Source organism: Ursus arctos, unplaced genomic scaffold, assembly GCF_023065955.2.
Source record: "Ursus arctos isolate Adak ecotype North America unplaced genomic scaffold, UrsArc2.0 scaffold_14, whole genome shotgun sequence".
In the NCBI taxonomy this organism is placed as follows: Eukaryota; Metazoa; Chordata; class Mammalia; order Carnivora; family Ursidae; genus Ursus; species Ursus arctos.
Window position 1 is genome coordinate 21,910,873 of NW_026622808.1, and position 26,104 is coordinate 21,936,976.

Below are 26,104 nucleotides of genomic sequence, written 5' to 3' on the forward strand. Positions count from 1 at the left end.
CATAAACTTACAATTTCATTTTTGTCCAGGTTTTCAATGATCGACTACATGAATTTTGCTTTACTCTTGCCTAGGACATTGTCCTTCATTTTCTAATATTCGAATAATTTTGATAGATTTTAATATACCTGGAATTTGTTCAGTAAGTAATTTGTCCTAAATGAATAGCCTGTTGTCCTGACACCATTTATTGAGAGAATCTGTGACTTCCCTGACTTCACACGCAATGTTTCACACACTGATTTGAAATATCATTTTTATGGAATGTCACATTGCTATACATGACGTATCCTTTATTTTGTTTCATTGACTCATTTTCTATTCCTGGAACAATACCACGCATTAAGAAATGCCATGGTTTTGTTTGTACAGATGTTATGAGGCAAATCTCTGTATTTTATGTCAAATAAATTTAAATCTGGGCTTGAATAAGGAAACACATTACTTAGAAGGACTATTGCAGCAGGGAGAACATTCTGATCTCAGAAACCCATGAACATTTCAAAATCATACAGAAAGATATTTTTATTTTATAGGGTAAAGGAGGAAGCAAACAGAAATAAGCAGCATCTTTGGAGGGGAAGCTGGACAAATAAGGGGAAATTATCAGTGTGTTGTGACAAAAAGAGGGTCTTGCTGTGGTCAGCCAATTCCCAGGAGAGGCTGATGGGGAGGGCATGTTCCACTTTTTTGGTACTTGCTCAGACTTGAGGGTAAGCAGAATTCAGGGGCCTATAGGAAAGAGAGAGGCATGATTAAAGTTTGGTCAAGAAAAAGCAGAGAGTAGGAAATGGGCCATTGTGAGCACCTGTTCACTTATTCTTCAAGTGAACTGTCTCCTCTGTCACATTTTTTTCTTCTACGTACACTTAATAGCTAGCAGAGAAGACGGTATGCACTTCCCTGGATGAAGAGGACCTTCCCTAGCTGGGACTCAGCCCTTTGTGGCTGATTTCTGGAAGTTGGAATCCTCAAAATCTGGGAACAGGAAGTTTGTGACTAGAGGATCCTGGGCACCAGAAACCCCTGCCTCCTGTACCTGGAGATCGGAGACTGTGACTCTGCAGTACGTGGAATTGAAATTTCAGTATTGGGTGGCCAGGAATCCAGAAACATGATCAGTACTCCAAGGCTTGGGTGCTGGGGATTCTGTGAAGCTGGGAAGTAGGAATTCTGCATGTGGGAGATGTGAGGAATTGGAAGAATGAGCCTGAAAAGGAATTGGAGAGAGTCGGAGAATGGGGGAGACTGTTGCGGGCCAGAGGGATGGGTCAGAGTGGTTGAGGGGTCCTGATGAGAGAATGAGTGCCTGATGGCGGGAAGTGGGGTGGGGTCCTGGAGGAGCCAGGTGGGAGAAATCTGGAGCTGTGCTGGAAAGAGTCAGGGGGGATAGTGAGAGGGTTTTGAAATGAGGAAGCTAAGACATCTGATATAAAATGTTTGTCTACAGTGTAATAAACAGCAAATAGCTGAGCCAGTATTTGAACTCAGGCCAGTACAAACTGAATTTCCCAGCTGTAAAACACCCTAAGAGTACGCCAGAAGGTCAGTTTGGGATTTCTGCTTGGGACTTTGTTTTGTAGGTTTTTTGTGGGGAGGGCCTTGTTTTCAGGGGGGTTTGCATATTGGGAAAAGTAGTGTATATACTGTCTGCTTCAGGAAGCAGCTAGGCACTTCCACATAGTGAAGTAAGGAGATCATATTGTGGGTGACTGGATGTTGTTCATTCCTCCTCCTTACCCAGATCCAAAGGATAGTCTATGGCTTGTGGAGGATTAATGATTTCTAGGGAAAGAGATTGCTGGGAGAGTAAAGGGTATGGAAAATCTAAACACACCAAGAAAAGTTGTGCATTGCCCCCACAATCTGGAGAAGACCCTTCTAGAGGTGAACACTTTAAAGTGAAAAGTAGAGAGTTATCCGCATCATGTGAATTTCTTTCTTTGTGCTTTGTAGCAACTTAGAATTTTCTTTTTATTTTTCCAAGCACAAATATGTGAATATTCTTTTTAAAATAATGTTAACAATGTATATATACAGCAAAGTAGGAAAAATCTCCCCTACATCTGATGCTGCCTCTTCCAAAACACTGGCATATGTAGACATACATTATTTCCTCCTTCACAAAGGCACTCATGATGTACACTTTTAAATGTACTCATTAACTTTCCTAAACATTAATCTACACACATCATAAAATCTTGTACCAAACTATGAGAATAGAAGTGTTTTTAGAACCAAGCCAGGTAGTGTAGTCGATATATAAAGGAGATGAAGAAAGCTCAGGTAGAAAGATAGCAAGTTTTCCAGGGACTGTTGAGACATAGAAGCCAGACACACAAGAGGAGTATTAAGGAGGAGGCAAACACAGCATCCGGTACTGCCAAGACTACCAAGTACTGCCAAGAAAGCTAAGAGGACCAAAAGATATTTGTAAGTGGAGAACATTGAAGGCCTAAGAGAGAGCTCTTTAGGTAGAACGATGGAGGCAAAATCCAGGTTTGAACATCTGGAGGAAGAAGAGGGAAGAATCAAATATACAACATTAATACTTCAGAGTCAGAGAGAGATTTAATATATTGCAGTGCAGATGGAAAGGATGCTAATGAGGACATGAGACCAAATATATTAGAGAGAAAGTGTATGATCAGTCATGTGAAGTTACTGAGAAGTCAGGAGGAGTGCAGATGGAGGGATTAGCCGTAAAAGGTAGGAAGCATATTTTGTCTATCTGTGGTGACAAGATGGAATGAAGAGACAATGACCAGGATGCCAAATGGTTGGTGTTTTTGAGAGTGCAAAATTGACCTTGTTTCTTCCTGCTGACTCATGTTTTCTATATGAAGAAGTCAGTAAGAACATCTGCTGGAAAGAAGAGAGAGTTCGAAGGATGAGATTTTGATGAGTAGAGCATTTGGGAAGGAACAGTTTTAGAAGGAGGACAAGCAAGTGGGGGAGAGATGTTCAGATGACTTGCCAGGCAGGGTGAGGGGGTCCTGAAGTTGGGGGAAGTAGAGAGGCTGAAAACCTTGCATAATTAACATAAACCCCGTGAGTCTCACTTTCTTTCCAGAATGACTTGATAAAGGGTGGGTGGTGACTGTGCAATTTGTCTACCACTGCTCCAGATCATCAGTTCCTAATTATTTAGCTAATCAAACTTCCTTCTCTGCTTATAAGTATCTATCTTTTGTATCTTCATCAAGTACAATTAGAAACCACTGGGTGTTATACGCAACTAATGAATCATCGAACTTTGCATCAGAAACCAGGGATGTACTGTATGCTGACTAACATAATATAATAAAAAAACATTAAAAAAAAGAAACCATATGCAACATGTCATACAAAGTGAGTGCTCTACAATTATGGGGAAAGAGGACAGTCATGTGCAAGGGTCAACGTGAGCATGAAACCTCAATGAGTCTAAGTATAGGAAGACCTCCTTTCAAGACAGGGAAGGGCCTTCAAGTGAGTCCAGGGGTAAACTAAGTGTGAACCATCCAAGAGCATCACCTGCTATACACCCAGGTTGGCCAGTGAGGTGGGCATGAGCTTCTCAAGTGAATGGGTTAGTGAAGTGCTCTGGAAACACTGCATAATCTTACCTCACTGTGTTTGGAGGCATCAGACATGGTCCCGCTTGAAAGAGTGTACTTTTCAGACACGGCTTTGGTTTTCCTGATCCCTTTGAACCATTTCTTATATTGTTCCTGGACCTGCAGAGGCAAAGCATGCTTGGGTCAGCTCACTGAGGGGAGTGAGGACAGGAAGGGTCCTGGGTGGGAGTCGGGCAGTGGTACCTGCTGGCTGAGGAGGCAGTACACCAGGAAGATGAAGATGCCCTGCAGGCTGTTGACGATGGTGAAGAGGTAAGCCATGACGATGGCAGCTGGACCCACCTGCAGGACGCCCAGGCACCACGTACAGCCCAGGATGAGCAGCTGAGCTGTGGCTTTAAATGTCAGCATCCTGGGTGGAAGGAGAAAGGAGGTCATGATACACCCAGAGTAACACCACCGGGGCTGGTTTCATGTCCTCTCCATGGATGCTTCTGATTGAGTTGCGATCAACTTTGATCTTTACTGTCAATGATTCCCTAAAAAGAAACCTTATCCCTCCAGAATGTGAGTTTCAAAAAGATCATGATGTTTCATGAAGATCTCCAATTTTGTTCAACTGACATTATTGAATGTTCTGTGCACCTGGCTCTAGGCTGGGGCTAGGGAGTTCAAAACAGCGAAGACAGATCGGTAGGAGAAGGAAGGGAAGAATGAACGGGGGAGTAAACAGAAGGGGGGAGTGAACCATGAGAGACTATGGACTTTGGGAAACAAACTGAGGGCTTCAGATGGGAAGGGGGTGGGGGATGGGATAGGCCAGTGATGGGTATTAAGGAGGACACGTATTGCATGGTGCACTGGGTGTTATATGCAGACAATGAATCATGGAACTTTACATCGAAAACTAGGGATGTATGTATGGTGACTAACATAACATAAAAAATTATTAATAAAAAAAAAGACTTCTGTTTTTACAGACTTTAAAGTCTAGTGGAAAGACAAAAACAAATGATCACTGATAACATTTGCGAAGTGAGATACTTCTTTCCATCCAGGGCTGTTCCTGTCCTCACCCTCTCCACGATCTGAGCCAGGGCATGCTTTGCCCAGAAGAGAGGCCATTGACTCTGTGCAAAGTTGAGGAGAGCAGAGGACGTCCCCAGACTCTTAGGTGTGTGACATGTGGCTGATGCAGCTGAGTTCACCGGGTGCCAGAGAAGGGGAAGGCAGAGGGCAGAGCATGCACGAAGGCGTGGGCATGATGGGTGTGCTCATTCTGAAAACTGTTATGGGATTTCCTGAGTGTGTTATAAAGGTATGAATGTTCTCAGGATCTTTTTCATGGCCCCACGGTAGCAATCCCTGCTTATCACAACAAAGTCAATTCTCTCTGCAGCGGAAATAGTTGTTGTTGGGGTTGTGCATGGATGGGATGTTTTTGGTGTGGGTGTCAGCAGCAAACCACAGAATTTAAGGGTCGGCCAAGGAGGGTGGCTGCACCTCTCTCTTCCAGTCCCCTCGGGAGCCCTGGGAAGGGACACCAGAGCCTTGGAGGCATGAGGATAATGTTCGGTATGGGGGTTGGTGTGTATCTCTGACCCACCCTCACCTTGTGTTCTGGAGAGTGGACACATCGCTGTTGAGTGAAGAGAGCTTGTTTTTCACAATCCAGACGGTCATCAGGAAGAAAGCCAAATTAATCTGCAGAAAACCCACAGGCATATTAACTACACTCCACTTCTGGCAGAGCTTTGTCCTAGCTCAACCAGCTTCTAACCTGGGAGGGAAGAAGGTTTTGTGTTTTGTAACAGTCCTAGAAAAGCAGACCAAGCACCCAGTAACTCAGGCCCATTTTTGTCCTGTAACTTAAGTGACCACTTCAATAAAGTTTGCATGGGAATTCCAAATTTTAGCACTGAAAGTGCCACAACTCAGGAAATACCTTAGTCCTGGTTTTACAATGGGAATTCCTACCTCCTGGGAGCCCCTCCTCAGTCCTGGGTCAACTGGAATGACTGTTCACCCTGCCTGTCACCCTCCTGATACACCTGGTCTTTGAATGACCCTCAGCTGGGCAGGCAGGTTGCTCTGATGTCATCCATTACTCACGGAGAAGATGGTGCAGACGGGGCCAAGGAAGGTCCATATGAATCCTTTGTCTGTGTGGAGCCAGCATCTAAGAGAGAGATGGAAAGAGATTCAAGAAAATATGGGCCTTTGTGGATAAAGGATTGATAAATAGACATACCCCTCCCCTCCCAATGTTTCCTCCTGCCTTCTTTATTATTATTGCTATTATTACTATTTTACTGTTGCTGTTGTTGTGTAAGAACACTGAGCATAAGATCTATCCTCATAACAAATTTTCAGCATACAACACTGTCAGCTATAGTCACAGGGCTTTATAATCGATATCTTGATCCTATTTATCTCATATTACTGAAACTCTGTATATGCCCTTGCAAGTGGTCGTGGTTCCATGGGTGTATACTTATCCCCAAATCCATCAAGTTGTATACATTCAGTATGTTCAACTTATTCCATGTGAAGCATTCTGTAATAAAATTGTTTTTTAAGAAACATAAATTCCTGTCAAGGAGCTCTTTCAAGTTTTGGCCTCCAGAAATGCTGACAGAAATAAATATAAATTTTTAAAGGAAAAAAGAATCAATCAGTAAAATAAGTTACATATGTGTATATATATATATATATATATATATATATATATATATATACATATATATATACATATATATATGTATATATATATATATATATGTATATATATATATATATATATATATATATATATATATACATATATATATTTTGGACAAACATGAAGTGTATCCTCTGTGTCAGGATCTGTGCTTGGCTCTGAAGACCCGGTTCGGATTAGGGTAAAGTGGTCACTGTCCTCAGGGAGACACCAATGAAGTTGGAGGAGCAACAGTTAGACAATAGACAAAATCAAGATAATGAATTTTATGATCAAGTATGAGGAGCTATGAGGATATGTAGCTGGAACCATAATCTAGTCCAGGGTATAGGAGATTGCAATAGTTGGAAAGGGTTTTCCTGAAAGAATTGAATTTTTTGTTTTTGCTTGTTTTTCAAAATTTTTAATTTAAATTCAGTGTAACATATATTGTATTGTTAGTTTCAGAGGTAGAACTTAGTGATTCATCAGTTGCATACAACACCCAGTGCTCATTGCTTCAAGTGCCCTCCTTAATACACATCACCCAGTTTCCCCATCCCCCCCACCGCCCCACAGCAACCCTCAGTTTGTTTCCTATAGTTAAGTATCTCTTATGGTTTGCCTCCCTTTCTGTCTTGATCTTATTTTATTTTTCTTTCCTTTCCCATATATTCTTCTGTTTTGTTTCTTAAATTCCACATATAAGTGAAGTCATATATTTGTCTTTCTCTTACTGACCTATGTCACTGAGCATAATACCCTCTTGTTCCATCCATGTCATTGCCAATAGCAAGATTTCATTCTTTTTGATGGCTGAGTAATATTCCATTGTATATATAAATACCACCTTTTTTTTTTATCTATTCATCTATTGATGGACATCTGGGCTCTTTCCATAATGTAAGTATGGAAGCGTAAGGAAAGTGCCATATACTTAATGAAACAACTCTGTGTATAATGCATCTCTCAACTAATATCTTTTTTTAATGAAGATAGAAGCATTTTCAAATACGTGTGTGGAAACATAAAGAAAAAGCCCTATACTTTGAAGCAACACTATGTAGCAGATGAGCATAGGGGAAGGGAAGGAAAAATAAAATAAGATGAAAATTGAGAGGGAGGTAAATCATAACAACTGAATTGTTTTTAAGCTGAGATGTGAAGGATGAGTAGGTGTAGACAAGGTGAGAATTTTGGACCATGCAGGAAGTGAGTAAAAATACCCAAATGAGACAAAACAGTGAGCCTGCCCCAGTGGTAGGGCTCATGTGCATTACATAACTAATTCCTCAAGAAGACACAGGTACTCACATACTCACAGGTCAGGCATCTCAAGGCCACACCGAGAGCAATGACAGAGCTGGACTTTATCCCCAGGGAGGGGGGCTGTGAGTGAGGTGGGAGGTGTGAGGACCAGGGAGAGGGTCAGATGATACCAACAGGAAGCATCAAAGGGAAGCTTCGAAGGTGGGCATTGGCAGACTGGAGCCTGTGGGCCCGGGTGGCTGTTGCCTGCTCTTGTAAGTGTTTTACTGTAAGTGTTTGCTCTTGTAATGAGTGTTTTACACATTCATTTTCTCCCCATTTGTCTGTGGCTGTGTTTGTGCTCTGAGGACAGAGCTGAGTAGTTGCTGCAGAGATCATAGGTCCCACAAAGCTGGAAATATTGATTATCTGGCCCTTTATGCAAAAAGTTCATTGACTTTTATGCTCAACTCCCTAGGAAGACCAGCTGGCCAGGGCTCGCTGATGTCATCAGCATAGGCGCGTGGTGTGAGCACCAGACTGGATGTGACCCCAGCTCTGCCACCAGCCAGCTGTGTGACCTTGGCCATGTTAGTTAATCTCCTTGTGCCTCAGTTCCTCATCCATAATATGGCCCAATGCTAGTTTCTACTGCACAGGTTGTTGGGGGGATGATTTGAGCTGACACAAGAAAAATATTTGGAACAGTGATTATACACCAGAACTGATTTCTAAATCTTAGCTGTGGTCACAGTTATTTCGTCATCCAAATGACCCTTTGTTTCTTTTAAAATTAAGATAGAGAAGGAGTTTACACAAATCAATGACTGCCTTTATATCAATTTTGTATTCTAGATTTTAAAAGAACCTCTGATGGGTATTAAGGAGGGCACGTACTGCATGGTGCACTGGGTGTTATACACAAGTAATGAATCATGGAACATTACATCAAAAACTAGGGATGTACTGTATGGTGACTAACATAACATAATAGAAATTTATTATAAAAAAATAAAAGAACCTCCTCACTTAATACAATGAGTGTTTTAATAACAAACATTTACTAATATATGAGATGCAATTAATATTATACTAATACATATTTATATAATATACACTGCATATTTAAAATAATTGAAGAATAGAGAACCCAAAAATGGATGCTTAACTCTATGGTCAACTAATCTTCCACAAAGCGGGAAAAAATATCTAATGGAAAAGAGACTGTTCAACAAATGGTGTTGGGAAAATTGGATAGACACACGCAGAAGACAGAACATGGACCAGTTTCTACACCATACACAAAAATAAACTCAAAATGGATGATAGACCTAAATGTGAGACAGGAATCCATCAAAATCCTAGAGGAGAACACAAGCAGCAACCTTTTTTGACCTCAGCCATAACAACTTCTGTCTAGACACGTCTCCAAAGGCAAGGGAAACAAAAGCAAAAATAAACGATTGGGACTTCATCAAGATAAAAAAACTTTTGCACAGCAAAGGAAACAGTTGACAAAATCAAAAAGACAACAGACAGAATGGAAGAAGATATTTGCAAATGTCTTATCAGATAAAGGGCCAGCATCCAAAATCTATAAAGAACTTATCAAACTCAACACCCAAAAAAAAACAACGAATCTAGTCAAGAAATGGGCAGAAGACATGAACAGACATTTCTCCAAAGAAGACATCCAAATGGCCATTAGACACACAAAAAATGCCCCACATCACTTGTCATCAGGGAAATACAAACCAAAACCACAATGAGATACCACCTTGCGCTGGTTAGAATGGCTAAAATTAATAACTCAGGAAACAACAGATGTTGGTGAAGATGTGGAGAAAAGGTAACCCTCTTACACTGTTGGTGGGAACGCCAACTGGTACAACCACTCTGGAAAACAGTATGGAGGTTCCTCAAAAAGTTAAAAATAGAGCTACCCTATGACTCAGCCATTGTACTACTAGGTATTCATCCAAAGGATACAAACATAGTGATTCAAAGGGGCACCTGTATCCCAATGTTCATAGCAGCAATGTCCGCAATAGCTGAACTATGGAAAGAGCCCAGATGTCCATCGAAGGATGAATAAATGAAGAAGAAGTAGTATGTGTATACAATGGGATATTATTCAGCCATCTACAAGAATGAAATCTTGTCATTTGCAACAACGTGGATGTAATTAGAGGGTATTATGCTAAGTGAAATAAGTCAGTCAGAGAAAGACAAATACCATATGATTTCACACATATGTGGAATTTTAGAAACAAAACAGATGAACATAGGGGAAAGGAAAGAGAAATAAAATAAGATCAAAGCGGAAAGGGAGGCAAACCATAAGAGACTCTAAACTATAGGAAACAAACTGAAGGTTGCTGGAAGAGAGGAGGATTGGGGGATGGGGTAATTGTGGGGTGTGCATTAAGGAGGACACTTGATGTAATGAACACTGGGTATTGTATGCAACTGAAGAATCACTAAATTCTGCCCCTGAAACTAATAAGAAAATACAAGCATCTCTACCCCACAAAAAAAGTAATTAAGCCTAAAAGATAAAAAATAGTCACGTCATCTATGTTCACTATATATTAACTTATAATTATTAATATTTTATATATTGTTATTAATATAAAACATAATTTATACTATATAATTGTTAGCATACTTCATGATATTTAAAATAATCAAATCTTATCAGAGAAAGACAAATAGCATATTATTTCACTCATGTTTGGAATTTAAGAAACAAAACAAATGAACATAGGGGGAAAAAGAAAAAAGAGGGCAAACCAGAAAGCAGACTCATAACTATAGAGAACACACTAAGGGTTGGTGGAGGGAGGGAGGTAGGGGGTTGGGTAAAATGAGTGATGGGGATTAAGAAGGGCACTTGTGATGAGCACCGGGTATTGTATGTAAATGATGAAACACTAAATTCTATACCTGAAACTAATATTAATGCTATATGTTAACTAACTGGAATTTAAATAAAAAACTGAAAAAGAAAAAAATCGGATGAAACTAATGATGTAGTATAAGTTGGCTAATTGAATTTAAATAAAATTAAAGATGGGATAAAAATTAAAAAATAATTAAATCTTAAGGACTTAAAACAGTCACTTCAATGAACACAATCTTCCACCAGGTAGATGTCCTTGGAGTGGCCACTGACCTTTTCTCTGCCTATCATGTTCTGGTGGAATTAAATTGCTATTGGTTCTATGACGGCCAACGTTGTCCTGGAGAAGAGAAGGACAGTGGGAATTTGCATTTACCGGGTGGTTGTTCCATAAAGGTGAGGCCTGGATGCTGCAGAAATGGCCACAATTATAGCCGGGGCTCCATAGCCCACGGGGAACATGAGCTTCTTCATGACCCTGCTCACGCTGGAGTAGTTGACCACCATCAGGTTCCGTGCAGTGAGGAAGAGGTGCAGACCCTCCAGCAGCATCCAGGTGAAGGAAGCCAGGTAGAGGTAGTGTAAGGCACCTGCGATGATGGCACACAGCACCTGGGGGAGGACAAAGGTGCCCCAGGATGGACTGTCAGGGAGGAGGGTGGCCCCAGGACCCCTCCCATACTTTGCCATTGGAGTGAACGCTCAGGCGTATGGTCGAGTTGTCCGGAGAGGGTTTGTCTTCTAGTTCATTGGTCAATGTGAAATAGGCTACTTACCCCTCTAAGCTACCCAGGAACCAAGGACATTTTATTAAGGTATCAGTGCAGCACGGCTCCATGAACTGAGCACCCCAGGGACAGGGCAGGGGCTCCTCTGTGACAGTGTCAGTACCTTGATCTCGGTCCGGTCGATGGCCGTGAGGAAGAGCAGGTGGGCCAGGAAGAGGCAGATTGCGAGCTGCAGGTGGATGGAGGTGCTGGTGTTCTGGATGGTTTTGCACAGCAGGAAGGTGAGGGCTGCCAGGAGGAGGCACAGCAGAGAGAGGCCCAGCCCCACATAGGTGATCGCAGCCAGCAAGGGATCCTCCTCCTGGGACCCAGCAAAGAGGACATCACAGCCACATCTTTAAAAGCACAGACTAGAATGGCAAAACTTAACAACACTGATAGTATCAAATGCCAGCAAAATGGAGCAGTTGGAACTCTCATACACTGCTGTTTGAGAACATGAAAGGTAACAACTGTTTTGGAATGGAGTTGGGGAGTTTTTTTTTTTTTTTTTAAATAAAGTTAAACATACACTAATGCTAAAACACACCTATCATAGGATTTAGCAATTCCATTTTGGGTATATACCCAAGAAAAATGAAAACAAGTGTCCAGAAAAACAATGTTTAAGATTCTTCCTATGAGCTTTATTCATCATAGCCCAAACTGCAAGCAATGCAAATTCCCATTAACTGGAGGACAGATAGACAATTGTGGAATAGTCATATATTGGGAGGCTATACTGCAATAAAAAGGAATGAACTACTGTTACACATGGTAACATGGGAGAATCTCATAGAATGTCGACCAAAAGAAGCCAGACCATAAAGAGAATAATTCTACTCTACTGAATGACTCTGGGGCAGTCAAAAGTAAACTATAGCGATAAAATGAGATCTGTGGTTTCCTGGGGGTTGGGATGAGAACACTGAGAGTGTACTGAGGGGCTTTCTGAGGTGATGGAAGGGTTCTATAGCTCAGGGAGAGTTGTAGCACAGGGTGTTTACAATTGGGAAAATTCATGAAGTGTACACTTATAATCTGATTTTTATTGCAATAATATTGTACCCCAATAAAATCAATTTTTTTAAAAAAACAAATTACTTGAGGGTCTGATGTCTAGAAGAGAAGTAGAGCTCATATAAACTCAGCAGTGCCTGTGTGATAGGATAATCCTCCTTCGGGATATCAAGCCCTTGAATATTAGGGCTGTATTTTGATGTGGAAACTAAGTATTCTTTTTACACGTTGCTCTTCTGGAAGTGATGCTTCTGTTCTACCCATCCCCATGACCTGAGATCACCTTCACGAGTATTTGTACCTGTTCAGCTAAAAAATAATAATATTCTTGGGCTGGGACAAATAATATGGACCACAAAACACATGCACTTATCTGTCTCCCCTGGTCCCCCTCCCTTCTCTCCCCATTGCTGATGATTCATTCCAAATCCTAGTACTTTTTTTTTAAAGATTTTATTTATTCGACAGAGATAGAGACAGCCAGCGAGAGAGGGAACACAAGCAGGGGGAGTGCGAGAGGAAGAAGCAGGCTCACAGTGGAGGAGCCTGATGTGGGGCTCGATCCCAGAATGCCAGGATCACGCCCTGAGCCGAAGGCAGATGCTTAACCGCTGTGCCACCCAGGCACCCCCCTAGTACTTATTAAGTTTTAAAGGAAATCCTTGTTTGAAATCCTTGTTTGGAAGAAAAAGCTAATTATTTTGGAATTTAAAACGGTGGCCCAAAGGTTGCATGTGCACACACACCCACATACACACATACACACACACGCACACCTGTTCTTGGAAATAATTAAAATGTCACAAATGTAATGAAAACGAAAAACATCATTTCCACTTTCTGTGAAAATAGAGAATAATTGGAAGAGATGTTAAAATCAGATAAGATTGACTGGGAGTGCACATCAGAGGAAACCTGAATAATCTGTTTCACGACGACAATAGTGGGAATGATGTGGGCAGGAGTCTCTTTCTACCAGTTTGTTTAAAGATTCAGAGGAGTTGAAGCTAAGTGTTTACTTATACAAAAGGACCGTATTTGCAGGAAGAAGTTTGGCTCTAGTTGTGGAGGAAAACTGGTTTTTGTATGTGAAAGCCCCACTGCCGACTTAATTTTGCTTAGATAAATTTTTAAAACTCACATAAAAACCTGTAATATAGCCCTGACCATGTTTTTACATACACATCTTGGAAATCACTCCTGCAGGAAACACCATCTACCTTAAAGATAAGTGATTAAAAGGAACAAACACAAGATCTATACAAAATATCACGAGAAATAAAAGAGGAAAAAAGAAAAAAAAGGTTAGTAAGGATTACTCAAGAAATAATTGTTAAAATGGAGCAGATGAAAGTTGTGACATGATTTACCCTGAATCAAAACGTGGAAGGAAGAACTTGCCTTTATTTATTTTATTTTTTTTATAATGATTTTTTATTATATTATGTTAGTCACCATACAGTACATCCCCGGTTTCCGATGTAAGGAAGAGCTTGCCTTTATAAGCAAGAAATTGAAGCAGAGATACAAGGCATCAGAGAAGAGAAATCTTGTGAAGTTGTGTGTTACAAAAGCCAAGTGCATAAATGGAAGAAAAAAACCCTGTAGTATTGAAGGCAAAATTTAAAGAGGTCATATTAAAAATGGACCCTATTGAAGCACAGTTCAAAAGATATAGAGAACAGAAATGAAAAAGATGGGCAAAATTAAGTTAATATATACAATGGGCGATTACTCAGCCATCAAAAAGAATGAAATCTTGCCATTTGCAATGATGTGGATAGAGCTAGAGGGTATTATGCTTAGTGAAATAAGTCAGAGAAAGACTACCATGTCTTTTCACTCATATGTGGAATTTAAGAAACAAAACAGAAGAACACAGGGGAAAGGGAGGAAAAATAAAGTAAGATGAAAACAGAGAGGGAGGCAAACCATAAGAGACTCTTAACTCTAGGAAACAAACTGAGGGTTGCTGGAGGGAAGGTGGGTGGGGGGATGGGGTAACTGGGTGATGGACATTAAGGAGGGCATGTGATGTAATGAACACTCTGTGTTACATGCAACTGATGAGTTACACTCTACCCCTGAAACTAACGCACTGTATGTTAACTAACGTGAATTTAGATTAAAAAAAAGAGAACACTTCTATCTTCATGAAAGAAGATGTTAGTTGAAAGATGCTTTTCAAAAAATCCCAGGAAACAAACTGAGGGTTACAGAAAGGAGAGGGTTGGGAGTATGGGGTAATCAGGTGGTGGGTATTAAGGAAGGCACGTGTTGTGATGAGCACTGGCTGTTATATGCAACTAATGAATCATTGAACACTACATCAGAAACTAATACTGTACTATATGTTGGCTAACTGAACATAATAATAAAAATTATTAATATAAGGAGAGAAGTAAAAGGAAATCAAAGGAGAAAGAAATATGGAACAAGGCAAATGAGAGCCACTATATGCATTCAATGAAGAAAACCCAACCAATGAAGAGAGCAAATGTTGAAAAATAGATTTCAAGATATATTGTCAAAAATGAAATAAAAGTCAAATCTATACACTTAAACACCTTGCATGGGTGGTGGTGGGGAATAGCCAAGAATGATAATACAGTTTATTTTAAACTGTATTAAGATTTTACTATATTAAACTGTAAACTATATTAAAATATGACCTATTTTAAAATTTAAAGGAATCCATTGGGTGGCTACAGAAATGTGGAGATATATATATATAACAAATGACCTAGCATTGTTACTGCAACATTGTAGAAACCAAATATTACAAAGAAAATGTTTGTCATTGGAGATTTGTTAAAGTAGGGAACATCCACAGAATGGAATGTTATGCAGATGTAAAAATGAATGCTGAAGGTCTTTATGCATTAATATAGAATCTCACGAGTATTTTAAGTGGAAAAATGCATAAGAGTGAAAATGGTAGGCAATGGCTTGAGTGAAAATAAAACCATATATTATATGTGTTTGCTTTATACACAGTATATCTCTAAAAGGGCTCAAAAGAAACAGATTTCTTCCAAGAAGGACTCTGATCGCTGGGGGCCATGGGAAGGAAAGAGACTTCTCAATGTTACTCCTTCTGTTCCTTTTGAGTTTTAAACCATATTTTTCATCTCTTCAAAAATTTAACTGGGAAAACTTGTACAATGTATTCTATTCTTTAGCAAAGTGGCAGGAAGAAACACACTGTTTTGGGGGTGCTGTTTGAAATTGAATATCCACGAGGCCTAAAAGAGTTCTCATTCTTATCTCCATGTGGTTCCTTACCTGCTGTCACCTGGGTGAACCTCAAGAAGAAGTAATCCTGTCGCCCAGCCAGGAGAGGAGGATGGTTTGGCCCTCGATGCTGCCACTCTCCCTGGCTCCCCTCTGACCTCTCTCATCACATCTGTTCCCTTCTGGTGCCTGTAGTCCCTAGCATCCTTGTCTCCATGGGCTCTCACCTGCACGTCGTAGTGGGCCATGAGGATGGCAAAGCTGCTGAGGTGGGTGCACTGGCAGGTGGTGCTCGTGTCTCCGGTGGCCACCATCCTGCAGCCCGTGGTGGCCCAGTGACCATATCCATTCTGACCATGTTTCCAGAAGGCACAGAACACCTCCTCCCTTGGTCCAGGAGTCACTGACTATAGGAACAGGGCATAGGTGTGAGCTGGTTGGTGGTTCTGGTGCTCAGAGATGTTGACTCAGAGCTGACTCAGGGAGGGCTGACTTTACTGGGGAGGTACTCACTGGCAGGGGAGCTCCCCAGAGCCCCAAAGCTGAGCTGAGTAGCGAGGCTGTGCCCAGGACCCAGGCTCCTTCCACACCCACAGCCCCATCTCTCACATGGTGAGAGCACTCACCCAGCACTCACATGGTGAGAGAAGATGAAGGTGACAGGGGAGCTGAGGTTCTGGGTGTCCCTGTTGCTCGTAAAGGCGGAGATGACATCTGAGAGCAGGACAGAGGGGACTCCTTGCAGCACGCCCTTGTGTGCCTCATGCAGAACTGTCTGCTTCTCAGGGTCCAGGACCAGGGGGGCCTCAGCCAGCAACCTGCCCATCCCTGGAGTGGAGATGAGGCCCACCATAGAAGGACCTGCAGGAAAAGGCCAATTTTGATATGTTGGGGTGTCCAACAGGGCCCCTTTCTCCTCAGATGGATTTTCCCCTGTAGCCCCACCCACCCCACTCTTTCCTTTAATCTTTAATTCTGTGCATGGCTCATCCTGGCTGTCTTGTCCCATCGCAAGGTCTCAGTGGCCCTCGTTCCCCATTTTAGTCATTACCGAAGTCACTGGATTCCTGCACCACATCCCAGTTCAGCTGCATCTTTGCATGGCTCTGGCCCAAGGTGACATCCCGGATTCCTTGCTCTTGCACCTTCAGGGACAGTTCTATGGTGGTGGCAATGACGGGAGGGATGGGAGAAGTCAGGTTACCGCTTGCAGAATTGGGATTACATTTTTCGATATGCTGATAAACCACAGGAATTTTAGGTACTAATGTGAGAGTAATGTGGCTGGTTTAATACTGTTATTTGAGCATTTTTGAAAGCTGAAAACCAAAGGGTCTCCAAAGATTGCACTTATTTAGAAAATTTTCTACTAAACTTGCATAATCTCAGGAAAAGGGAGGAAATGCTAATGGACAAGTCAAGGCTTCTGTTGCTATGACAATTCTAATTCTATTTCAAAGATTTTCTAAATTAGAATATATAGAATATATACAACACTACTGTTAAAGCTGATGTTGGTATTTGCAGCTCAAAGTCTCACAAGGTCTGGTATCCGGACTATATAAAGAATTCTAAATAACCCAATAATAGGACAAATAACCCAATTAAAAAACCCGAAGAATACCAAATACTAATTTGAAGGGCTACATGTACCCCTATGTTTATAGCAACATTATCAACAATAGCCAAACTATGGGAAAGAGGCCAAATGTCCATCAACTGATAAATGGATAAAGAATATGTGATTTATATGTACAATGGAATATTACTCAACCATCAAAAAGAATGAAATCTTACCATTTGCAGCAATGTGGATGGAGCTAGAGACTATTACGCTAAGTGAAATAAATCAGTTAGAGAAAGACAAATACCATAGGATTTCACTCATATGTGGAATTTAAGAAACAAAACAAATGATCATAGGGAAAAAGAAACCTGAGAGGCAAACAAAGAAATAGACTCAACTATAGAGAAAAAACTGATGGTTACCAAAAGGGAGGTGGGGGGGGTGGGTGAAGCAGGTGATGGGATTAAGGAGGGCACTTGTTGTGATGAACACCAGGTGAGGTATGGAAGTGTTGAATCACTATATTGTACACCTGAACTCATATTTCACTGTATGTTAACTAAGTGGAGTTTAAATAAAAAATATTCCATTGTATTTTTATCACATTTGCTTTATCCATTCATCTGTTTATGGACATCTGGGCTCTTTCCACAATAGTTTGGCTATTGTGGACATTGCTGCTATAAACGTTGGGGATCATTATATTTGTATCTTTGGGGTAAATACCTGGTAGTGCAATCATGGGTCATAGGGTAGCTCTATTTTCAACTTTTTGAGGAACCTCCACACTGTTTTCCAGCCTGGCTGCACCAACTTGCATTCCCACCAACAGTGTAAGTCCAGTGTAAGTCCAACATTTGTTGTTTCCTGACTTGTTCATTTTAGTCATTCTGACTGGTGTGAGGTGATATCTCATTGTGATTTTTTTTTACAAAATAGTATTTTTATTTATTATTATTATTATTTTTAAAATATTTTTTTATTATATTATGTTAGTCACCATACAGTACATCCCTAGTTTTTGATGAAAAGTTTGATGATTCATTAGTTGCGTAAAACACCCAGTGCACCATGCAGTATGTGCCCTCCTTACTACCCATCACCGGTCTATCCCATTCCCCCACCCCCCTCCCCTCTGAAGCCCTCAGTTTGTTTCTCAGAGTCCATAGTCTCTCATGTTTTATTCCCCCTTCTGATTACCCACCCCTTTCTTTATCCCTTTCTTCTCCTACTGATCTTCCTAGTTCTTATGTTCCATAGATGAGAGAAACCATATGATAATTGTCTTTCTCTGCTTGACTTATTTCACTTAGCATTATCTCCTCCAGTGCCGTCCATGTTGCAGCAAATGTTGAGAAATCGTTCTTTTAGATAGCTGAATAATATTCCATTGTATATTGATTTGTATTTCTCTGATGCCAAGTGATGTGGACCATTTAGATGTAATATACACACACACACACATACAATGGAATATTAGTCATCAGAAAGGATGAATACTTACCATTGACATCAACGTGGATGGAATTGGAAGGTATTTTGCTGAGCGAAATAAGTCAATCAGAGAAAGACAATTATCATACTGTTTTACTCGTATGTGGAATATAAGAAAAGGTGCAGAGGCTCATAAGGGAAGGGAGGGAAAACTGAATGGGAAGTCATCAGAGAGGGAGACAAACTATGAGAAACTCTTAACTCTAGGACACAAATTGAGGGTTGCTGGAGGGGAGGTGGGTGGGGAATAGGGTAATTGGGTGATGGGCTTTAAGGAGGGCATATGATGTGATGAACACTGGGTGTTTTACACAACTGATGAATTATTGAACTCTACATCTAAAACTAATGATGTTGGCTAATTGAATTTAAATAAAAAATTTAAAAAGTGGGCAAAAGATTCAAATAGACATTTCTCCAGAGAAATATACAAAATGCTCATAAGTACATGAAAATATCATTAACACCGTTAGTTATTAGGTAAATGAAAATTAAAACCAGAATGAGATACCACTTTATACCCACAAAGATGGCTATAATATCAAAACTCCCCCAAATAACAAGTGTTTGGAATGATGTGGAGAAATTGGAATGCTTATCCATTGCTGGTGGGAAGGTAAATGGTCCAGCCACTTTGTAAAACAGTCTGGCAGTTTCTCAAAATGTTAAACGTAGAGTTACTGTATGACCCAGCAATTCCACTCTTAGGTATCTACCCAAAAGAAATGAAAACATACATCTGCACACTGATTTGTACATGAATGTTAATTGCTGTATTATTCATAATAGTCTCAAAGCAGAAACAACCTAAATGTCCATCAATTGATGAATGGATAAATCAAATGTGTATAACCCTATGAAGCATACTATTTGTCAATCAAAAGGAATGAAGATCTGATATAAGCCCTGTGCTCAGTGTGGATCTTGGTATTCTCTCTCCCTCTCCCTTTGCCCCTCCCCTCCCTGCTCTCTCTCTCAAATAAATAAATAAATAAATAAATAAATAAATAAATAAATAAATATTTAAAAACTTAGCCTGGAAATTATTTCTTTTTTTTAAAATTATGTTATGTTAGTCATCATGCAGTACTTCATTTGTTTTTGATGTAGTGTTCCATGATTCATTGTTTGTGCATAACACCCGGTGCTCTGAACAGTACGTGCCCCTCCTTTATACCCATCACCAGGCTAGTCCATCCCCCCACCCCTCTCCCCTCTGACATCCTCAGTTTGTTTCCTGAGTCCATAGTCTCTCATGGTTCGTCTTCCCCTCTGATTCCCCCCCTTCATTTTCCCCTTCCTTCTCCTAATATCCTCCCTGCTATTCCTTATGTTCCACAAATAAGTGAAACCATATGATAATTGTCTTTCTCTGCTTGACTTATTTCACTTAGCATAATCTCCTCCAGTTCCATCCATGTTGATGCAAATGTGGGGTATTCATCTTTTCTGATGGCTGAGTAATATTCTATTGTATGTATGGACCACATCTTCTTAATCCATTCATCTGTTGAAGGGCATCTCAGGTCCTTCCACGATTTAGCTATTGTGGACAATGCTGCTATGAACATTGGGGTGCATATGGCCCTTCTCTTCACTACGTCTGTATCTTTGGGGTAAATACCCAGTAGTGCAATGGCTGGGTCATAGAGTAGCTCAATTTTTAACTTTTTAAGGGACCTCCACACTGTTTTCCAGAGTGGCTGTACCAACTTGCATTCCCACCAACAATGTAGGAGGGATCCCCTTTCTCCACATCCTCTCCAGAAATTGTTGTTTCTTGCCTTCTCAATTTTTGCCATTCTAACTGGTGTAAGGTGGCATCTCAGTGTGGTTTTGATTTGAATTTCCCTGATGGCTAATGATTTGAACATTTTTTCATGTGTCTGTTAGCCATTTGTATGTCTTCATTGGAGAAATGTCTGTTCATGTCTTCTGCCCATTTTTTGACTTGACTTGATTATTTGTTTTATGGGTGTTGACTTTGAAAAGTTCTTTAGAGATCTTGGATACCAGCCCTTTATCTGTAATGTTATTTGCAAATATCTTCTCCCATTCCATGGGTTGCCTCTTTGTTTTGTTGACAGTTTCCTTTGCTGTGCAGAAGCTTTTTATCTTCTCAGTCATTTATTTTTGCTTTTGTTTCCCTTGCCTTTGGAGACATGTCTTGAAAGAAGTTGCTGTGGCCAGTGTAGAATAGGTTATCTGCCTCTGTTCTCCTCTATGATTTAGATACTAGAACTCATACAGCAATTTAGTAATGTGGCAGGATACAAAATCAATGCACAGAAATCAGTTGCTTTCGTATACACTAACAATGTAACTGTAGAAAGAGAAGTTATGGAATTGACTCCATTTACAATAGCAGCGAAAACCATAAGATATCATGGAATAAACCTAACCAAAGAGGTAAAGGACCTATACTTTAGAAACTACAGAACATTTATGAAAGACATTGAAGAAGACACAAAAAGATAGAAAAACATTCCATGCTCATGGATCAGAAGAATAAACATAGTTAAAATTTCCGTGCTACCCAGAGCAATCTCTACTTTCAATGCCAATCACCAAAGCAATGTTGAAAAAGAAAAAAAGAGCTGGGGGTATCATGATGGCTGATTTCAAGCTATACTACAAAGCTGTGATCATCAAGACAGCATGGTACTGGCACGAAAACAGACTCACTGATCAATGGAACAGAATAGAGAACCCAGATATGGACCCTCAAATCCATGGTCAACTAGTCTTTGACAAAGCAGGAAAATCATCCAATGTAAAAAGGACAGTCTGTTCAATAAATGGTGCTGGGAAAATTGGACAGCTATATACAAAAGAATGAAGCTCAACCATTCTCTCACACCATACACAAAGATAAACTCTAAATGGATGAAAGACCTCAATGTGAGATAGGAATCCATCAAAATCCTAGAGGAGAACAGAGGCAGTAACCTCTTCGACGTCAGCCACAGCAACTTCTTTCAACACACGTTTCCAAAGGCAAGGGAAACAAAAGCAAAAATGAACTTTTGGGACTTCATCAAGATAAAAAGTCTCTGCACAGCAAAGAAACTGTCGACAAAACAAAGAGGCAACCCACAGAATGGGAGAAGATATTTGCAAATGACATTACAGTTGAAGGGCTGGTATCCAAGATCTCTAAAGAACTTCTCAAAGTCAACACCCAAAAAGCAACTAATCAAGTCAAAAAATGGGCAGAAGAAACAAACTGAGGGTTTTAGAGGGGAGGGGGTTGGGGAGATGAGCTAGCCCGGTGAAAGGTATTAAGGAGGGCATGTATTGACCAAGAAGATGTGGTCCATATATACAATGGAATATTACTCAACCATCAGAAAGAATGATTACCCAACATTTGCAGCAACATGGATGGGACTGGAGGAGATTATGCTAAGTGAAATAAGTAAGCAGAGAAAGACAATTATCATATGGTTTCACTCATTTATGGAACATAAGAAATAGCAGGGATATCAGTAAGAGAAGGAAGGGAAGAATGAAGGGGGAGTAAAGAGAAGGGGGAATGAACCATGAGAGACTATGGACTCTGGGAAACAAACTGAGGGCTTTAGAGGGGAGGAGGGTGGGGGATTGCGATAGGCTGGTGATGGGTATTAAGGAGGGCACATATTGCATGGAGCACTGGGTGTTATACGCAAATAATGAATCATGAAACACTACATCAAAAACTAAGGATGTACTGTATGGTGTCTAACATAACATAATAAAAAATTATTATTTAAAAAAAGAAAAGGAGGGCATGTATTGCATGGAGCACTGGGTGTTACATTCAAACAATGAATCCTGGAACACTGCATCAAAAGCTAATGATGTATTGTATGGTGACTAACATAACATAATAATAATAAAAAAATGGACAGAAGACATGAACAGACACTTCTCCAAAGAATACATACAAATGGCTAACAGACACATGAAAAAATGTTCAAATCATTAGCCATCAGGGAAATTCAAATCAAAACCACATTGAGATACCACCTTACACCAGTTAGAATGGCAAAAATTGACAAGGCAAGAAACAACAAATGTTGGAGAGGATGTGGAGAAAGGGGAACCATCTTACACTGTTGGTGGGAATGCAAGTTTGTACAGCCACTTTGGAAAACAGTGTGGAGGTCCCTCAAAAAGTTAAAAATTGAGCTACACTATGACCCAGCAATAGCACTACTGGGTATTTACCCCAACGATACAGATGTAGTGAAAAGAAGGGCACACGCACCCAATTGTTCAGAGCAGCAATGTCCACAATAGCCAAACTGTGGAAGGAGCCAAGATGCCCTTCAACAGATGACTGGATAACGAAGATGTGGTCCATATATACAATGGAATATTACTCAGCCATCAGAAAGGATGAATACCCCACATATGCATCAACATGGATGGAACTGGAGGGGATTATGCTAAGTGAAATAAGTCAAGCAGAGAAAGACAATTATCATATGGTTTCACTTATTTGTGGAACATAAGGAATAGCAGGGAGAACATTAGGAGAAGGAAGGGAAAAATGAAGGGGGGGAAATCAGTGGGGGAGATTTACCATGAGAGACTATGGACTCTGGGAAACAAACTGAGGGTGTCAGAGGGGAGAGGGGTGGGGGGATGGGCTAGCCCGGTGTTGGGTATTAAGGAGGGCACGTATTGCAATGAGCACCGGGTGTTATATGCAAACAATGAATCATGGAACACTACATCAAAAGCTAATGATGTACTGTATGGTGATTAACATATCATAAAAGATCAATAAATAAAAACATAAAAGAATCTTAAGCTTTTGTGCTTAAAAGAAATAAAGGTAGTTTCATGGCTTTTCTTTTTTTAAATGATATAAGTTCTTTTAAATAAAATTCTGCGTTGGGAGTGTGGTCACCTGGCTCCAGAGGGGCCGTCTCTCGGAAGAAGGAGGAGTGAGAAGGTGAACAGGGGGATCAGGAGTCTGATGCAGACCCAGGTACTTACCCGTGCCTGCAGGAGCATGCACAGTCAATTGCCCATTGGGTAGGAACTTGCTTAGCACTCTTAGGATGTCCTCCAGGCCAATGAGCAGGTTTGTGGCTACACAGTGCTGCTCTGAGGGGGTCAGGGTCTTCAGGTCCCCTGGGGTCTCCAGCAGCTCACCTACTTCCTGCATGAGGTCCTGGGGAGACGCAGACACAGAGCCAGTGGGCAGTGGATCAAAGGGGTTGCACCAAGACCTGGCCATTCAGCCCTAGAGAACACACCCTAGAGATGATATTTGGAGGGTAACAATGGCACTGGATTACATCCCAGGATGGTTCTTGCTGCTTTGATCTCAGCTACTTGGAGGTCAACCCAGGTCAGAAAGGCCAAGGCTGACATAAGCCCAAAGCCCAGAACAAGTAATAAGGAAATAGGGAAATAATTATTGCATCTGGGGGGCGCCTGGGTGGCACAGCGGTTAAGCCTCTGCCTTTGGCTCAGGGCGTGATCCCGGCGTTATGGGATCGAGCCCCACATCAGGCTCTTCTGCTATGAGCCTGCTTCTTCCTCTCCCACTCCCCCTGCTTGTGTTCCCTCTCTTGCTGGCTGTCTCTTTGTCAAATAAATAAATAAAATCTTTAAAAAAAAATATTGCATCTGGGTGTCTTTAAAAGTCCTTCTAGATAGCTGAGTGCCCTAGTATTCTCACCACCATGGGTGAGGGACCAGTTGCAGTGCCCACTGCATGGGGACTTTTCTCCACTCCTACCGAAGGTCTCTGTGGGATTCCCATATCTTGCTTCTTTCTTGGTTCCAATTTTACCTGGATGGTGTTCTCGGCCAAGGCTGGCTTGAAATCTTGGGATAACTGCTGGACTTTGTCAAAGAAGTGGGAGAGACTCTGGGGAAAGGGGACATGAGGTTGGGTCAGAGAGCCTGAAGAGGGAGTTTGGGGAGAGGGTGGACACAAGATGATTGGTGAAAATCTTTCTGCTTCTGGTCTTCTGCTGAAGTTCTACTCACCTGGCTGCTGACTCCGGAAGGTGATGTCCATGAGGAGAAGGGGACCTCTGCAGGCAAAAGGGGCAGGAGCATCACTGGTGTGTGCGTGTGTGTGTGTGTGTGTGCTTGCTTTTTGTTTTGTGAATGCATGTATGCACACACATGTTCATGTGCAAGAGTATGTGCACACACTTGCTCATGCATGTAATACTCATGTGTGCATGCATGTATGTGTGTCAGGATTATATACCTTCACAGATGGTGAGCTTCAGGCCATGCAGAGGCTTGGACCTGGCCACCCAGTCATGGTGACAGTAGCATCTATAGCTGCCCTTCACATTGATGCAATGGGTTGAGTTGTGACATTGGTGATTTCCAGAGCTGCACTCGTCCACATCTGAAGACATAAAAGAGAGGATCAATCCCCTATCCCAGCTCAGGCCTTTTCTCTACTCAACTCCAGCCCGACTACCCTCCACCTTCCTTAAGGTCAGGAATCAAGGAGTCCATCATAGCTGAAATGGATGGATGCCATCTGGTGATTGCACTCCCAAATCATCAGCCACCTCCGAGCAGGGGTTGCAAACTATGGCTCACAGCCAAACCCAGCTTTTGCCTGTTTCTGTAAAGAATAGGTTTTATATTTTTAACTGGCTAAAAAAGAAAAAAAATCGAAGGAAGAGCCGTCTTTTGTGACACATGAAAATGATACGAAATTCAAATTTTAGTATCCATAGATAAAATTTTATTGGAATGCCATCACTCCTGTTCATTTATGTGTTGGCTCTGTCTACTTTCACACTATAATGGCAGAGTTGAGAAGTTGTGACAGGGACCTTCTGGCCCACAAAACCTAAGATATTTGTTATGTAGCCTTTCTCATGAGGAGTTGGCTGGCCTCTACTTTCAAGCAAGGTCGGCAAGATGAGAACTCTGTGTATATGTGTGAGTGTGTGATATCTCAGGTCAGAGCTGCTTGGTGGATGTGAGTATGGTAGACAGAATAATGGTCCTTTCAAAGATGTTCAAGCCCTTACGCCTGGAGCCTGTGATTATGTTACTTTCATCCTAAAGAAATTTTGAACTTGGTGACTGAGAATCTTGTTGGGGGATTATTCTGATGATCTGGGTGTACCTAATGTAATCACAAGGTTCTTATGAAAGGGAGGGAGAAGATCAGAGAAGAGAGGAGATGACACATATGATGTTGGCTTTGAAGATGGGGAAAGGAGCCCTGTACCAAGGAAGGAAGGCAGCTTCCAGAAGCCAGAAAAGGCAAGGAAACAGATTCTCCCTTAGGGTCTCTAGAAAGAAACATTAAAAACTTCTGACCTTCGACACTGCAAGAGGATATATTTATACTGTTTAAACTACTAAGTTTATTGTATCAGCAATAGGAAACTAATACAGTGGTCCATTGAGGAGCCTGGGAATCGCTTCCAGCCAAGGGTGTTGGTATCAGCCCCTTATGTTGCTGCAGGAGTCTGGTGGATGACCTGGAGGTATGCTTAGCCAGCTCACAAAGCCTCTAGCCCCACTGCCTAATGCCACCCCTCAATTTTCTATGGCCCCAGCCACAGCTCTACCCTTTAGGGCTCTGGGCTCACACAGTTCTCTGTAGTGCCTATAGCCCGTGGG

General features: G+C 41.2%; 1 protein-coding gene across 5 annotated transcripts in view; it reads right to left on the minus strand.

Annotated features, from left to right (window-relative positions):
• Window positions 1-26,104, minus strand: part of LOC113247175 (adhesion G protein-coupled receptor E2-like) — a 34,313-nt gene that overhangs the window by 1,736 nt on the left and 6,473 nt on the right. Inside the window, exons 5-19 of one of the 5 annotated variants that reach the window (XM_048227199.2) lie at window positions 24,717-24,863; window positions 24,488-24,534; window positions 24,288-24,365; window positions 23,483-23,660; window positions 16,484-16,591; window positions 16,070-16,293; window positions 15,660-15,839; window positions 11,303-11,500; window positions 10,788-11,023; window positions 5,673-5,739; window positions 5,173-5,264; window positions 3,804-3,972; window positions 3,609-3,719; window positions 1,040-1,210; window positions 654-732 (exon numbers count right to left, since the gene is read on the minus strand). In XM_048227199.2, coding sequence (XP_048083156.1) covers window positions 1,085-1,210; window positions 3,609-3,719; window positions 3,804-3,972; window positions 5,173-5,264; window positions 5,673-5,739; window positions 10,788-11,023; window positions 11,303-11,500; window positions 15,660-15,839; window positions 16,070-16,293; window positions 16,484-16,591; window positions 23,483-23,660; window positions 24,288-24,365; window positions 24,488-24,534; window positions 24,717-24,863 — 1,961 coding nt within the window. In that variant the 3' untranslated portion in view covers window positions 654-732; window positions 1,040-1,084. Of the gene's footprint in view, window positions 1-512; window positions 733-1,039; window positions 1,211-3,608; window positions 3,720-3,803; window positions 3,973-5,172; window positions 5,265-5,672; window positions 5,740-10,787; window positions 11,024-11,302; window positions 11,501-15,659; window positions 15,840-16,069; window positions 16,294-16,483; window positions 16,592-23,482; window positions 23,661-24,287; window positions 24,366-24,487; window positions 24,535-24,716; window positions 24,864-26,104 lie in introns of those variants that run through there. The other 4 variants (XM_048227200.2, XM_057311574.1, XM_048227202.2 and 1 more) reach the window with 4 other exon arrangements.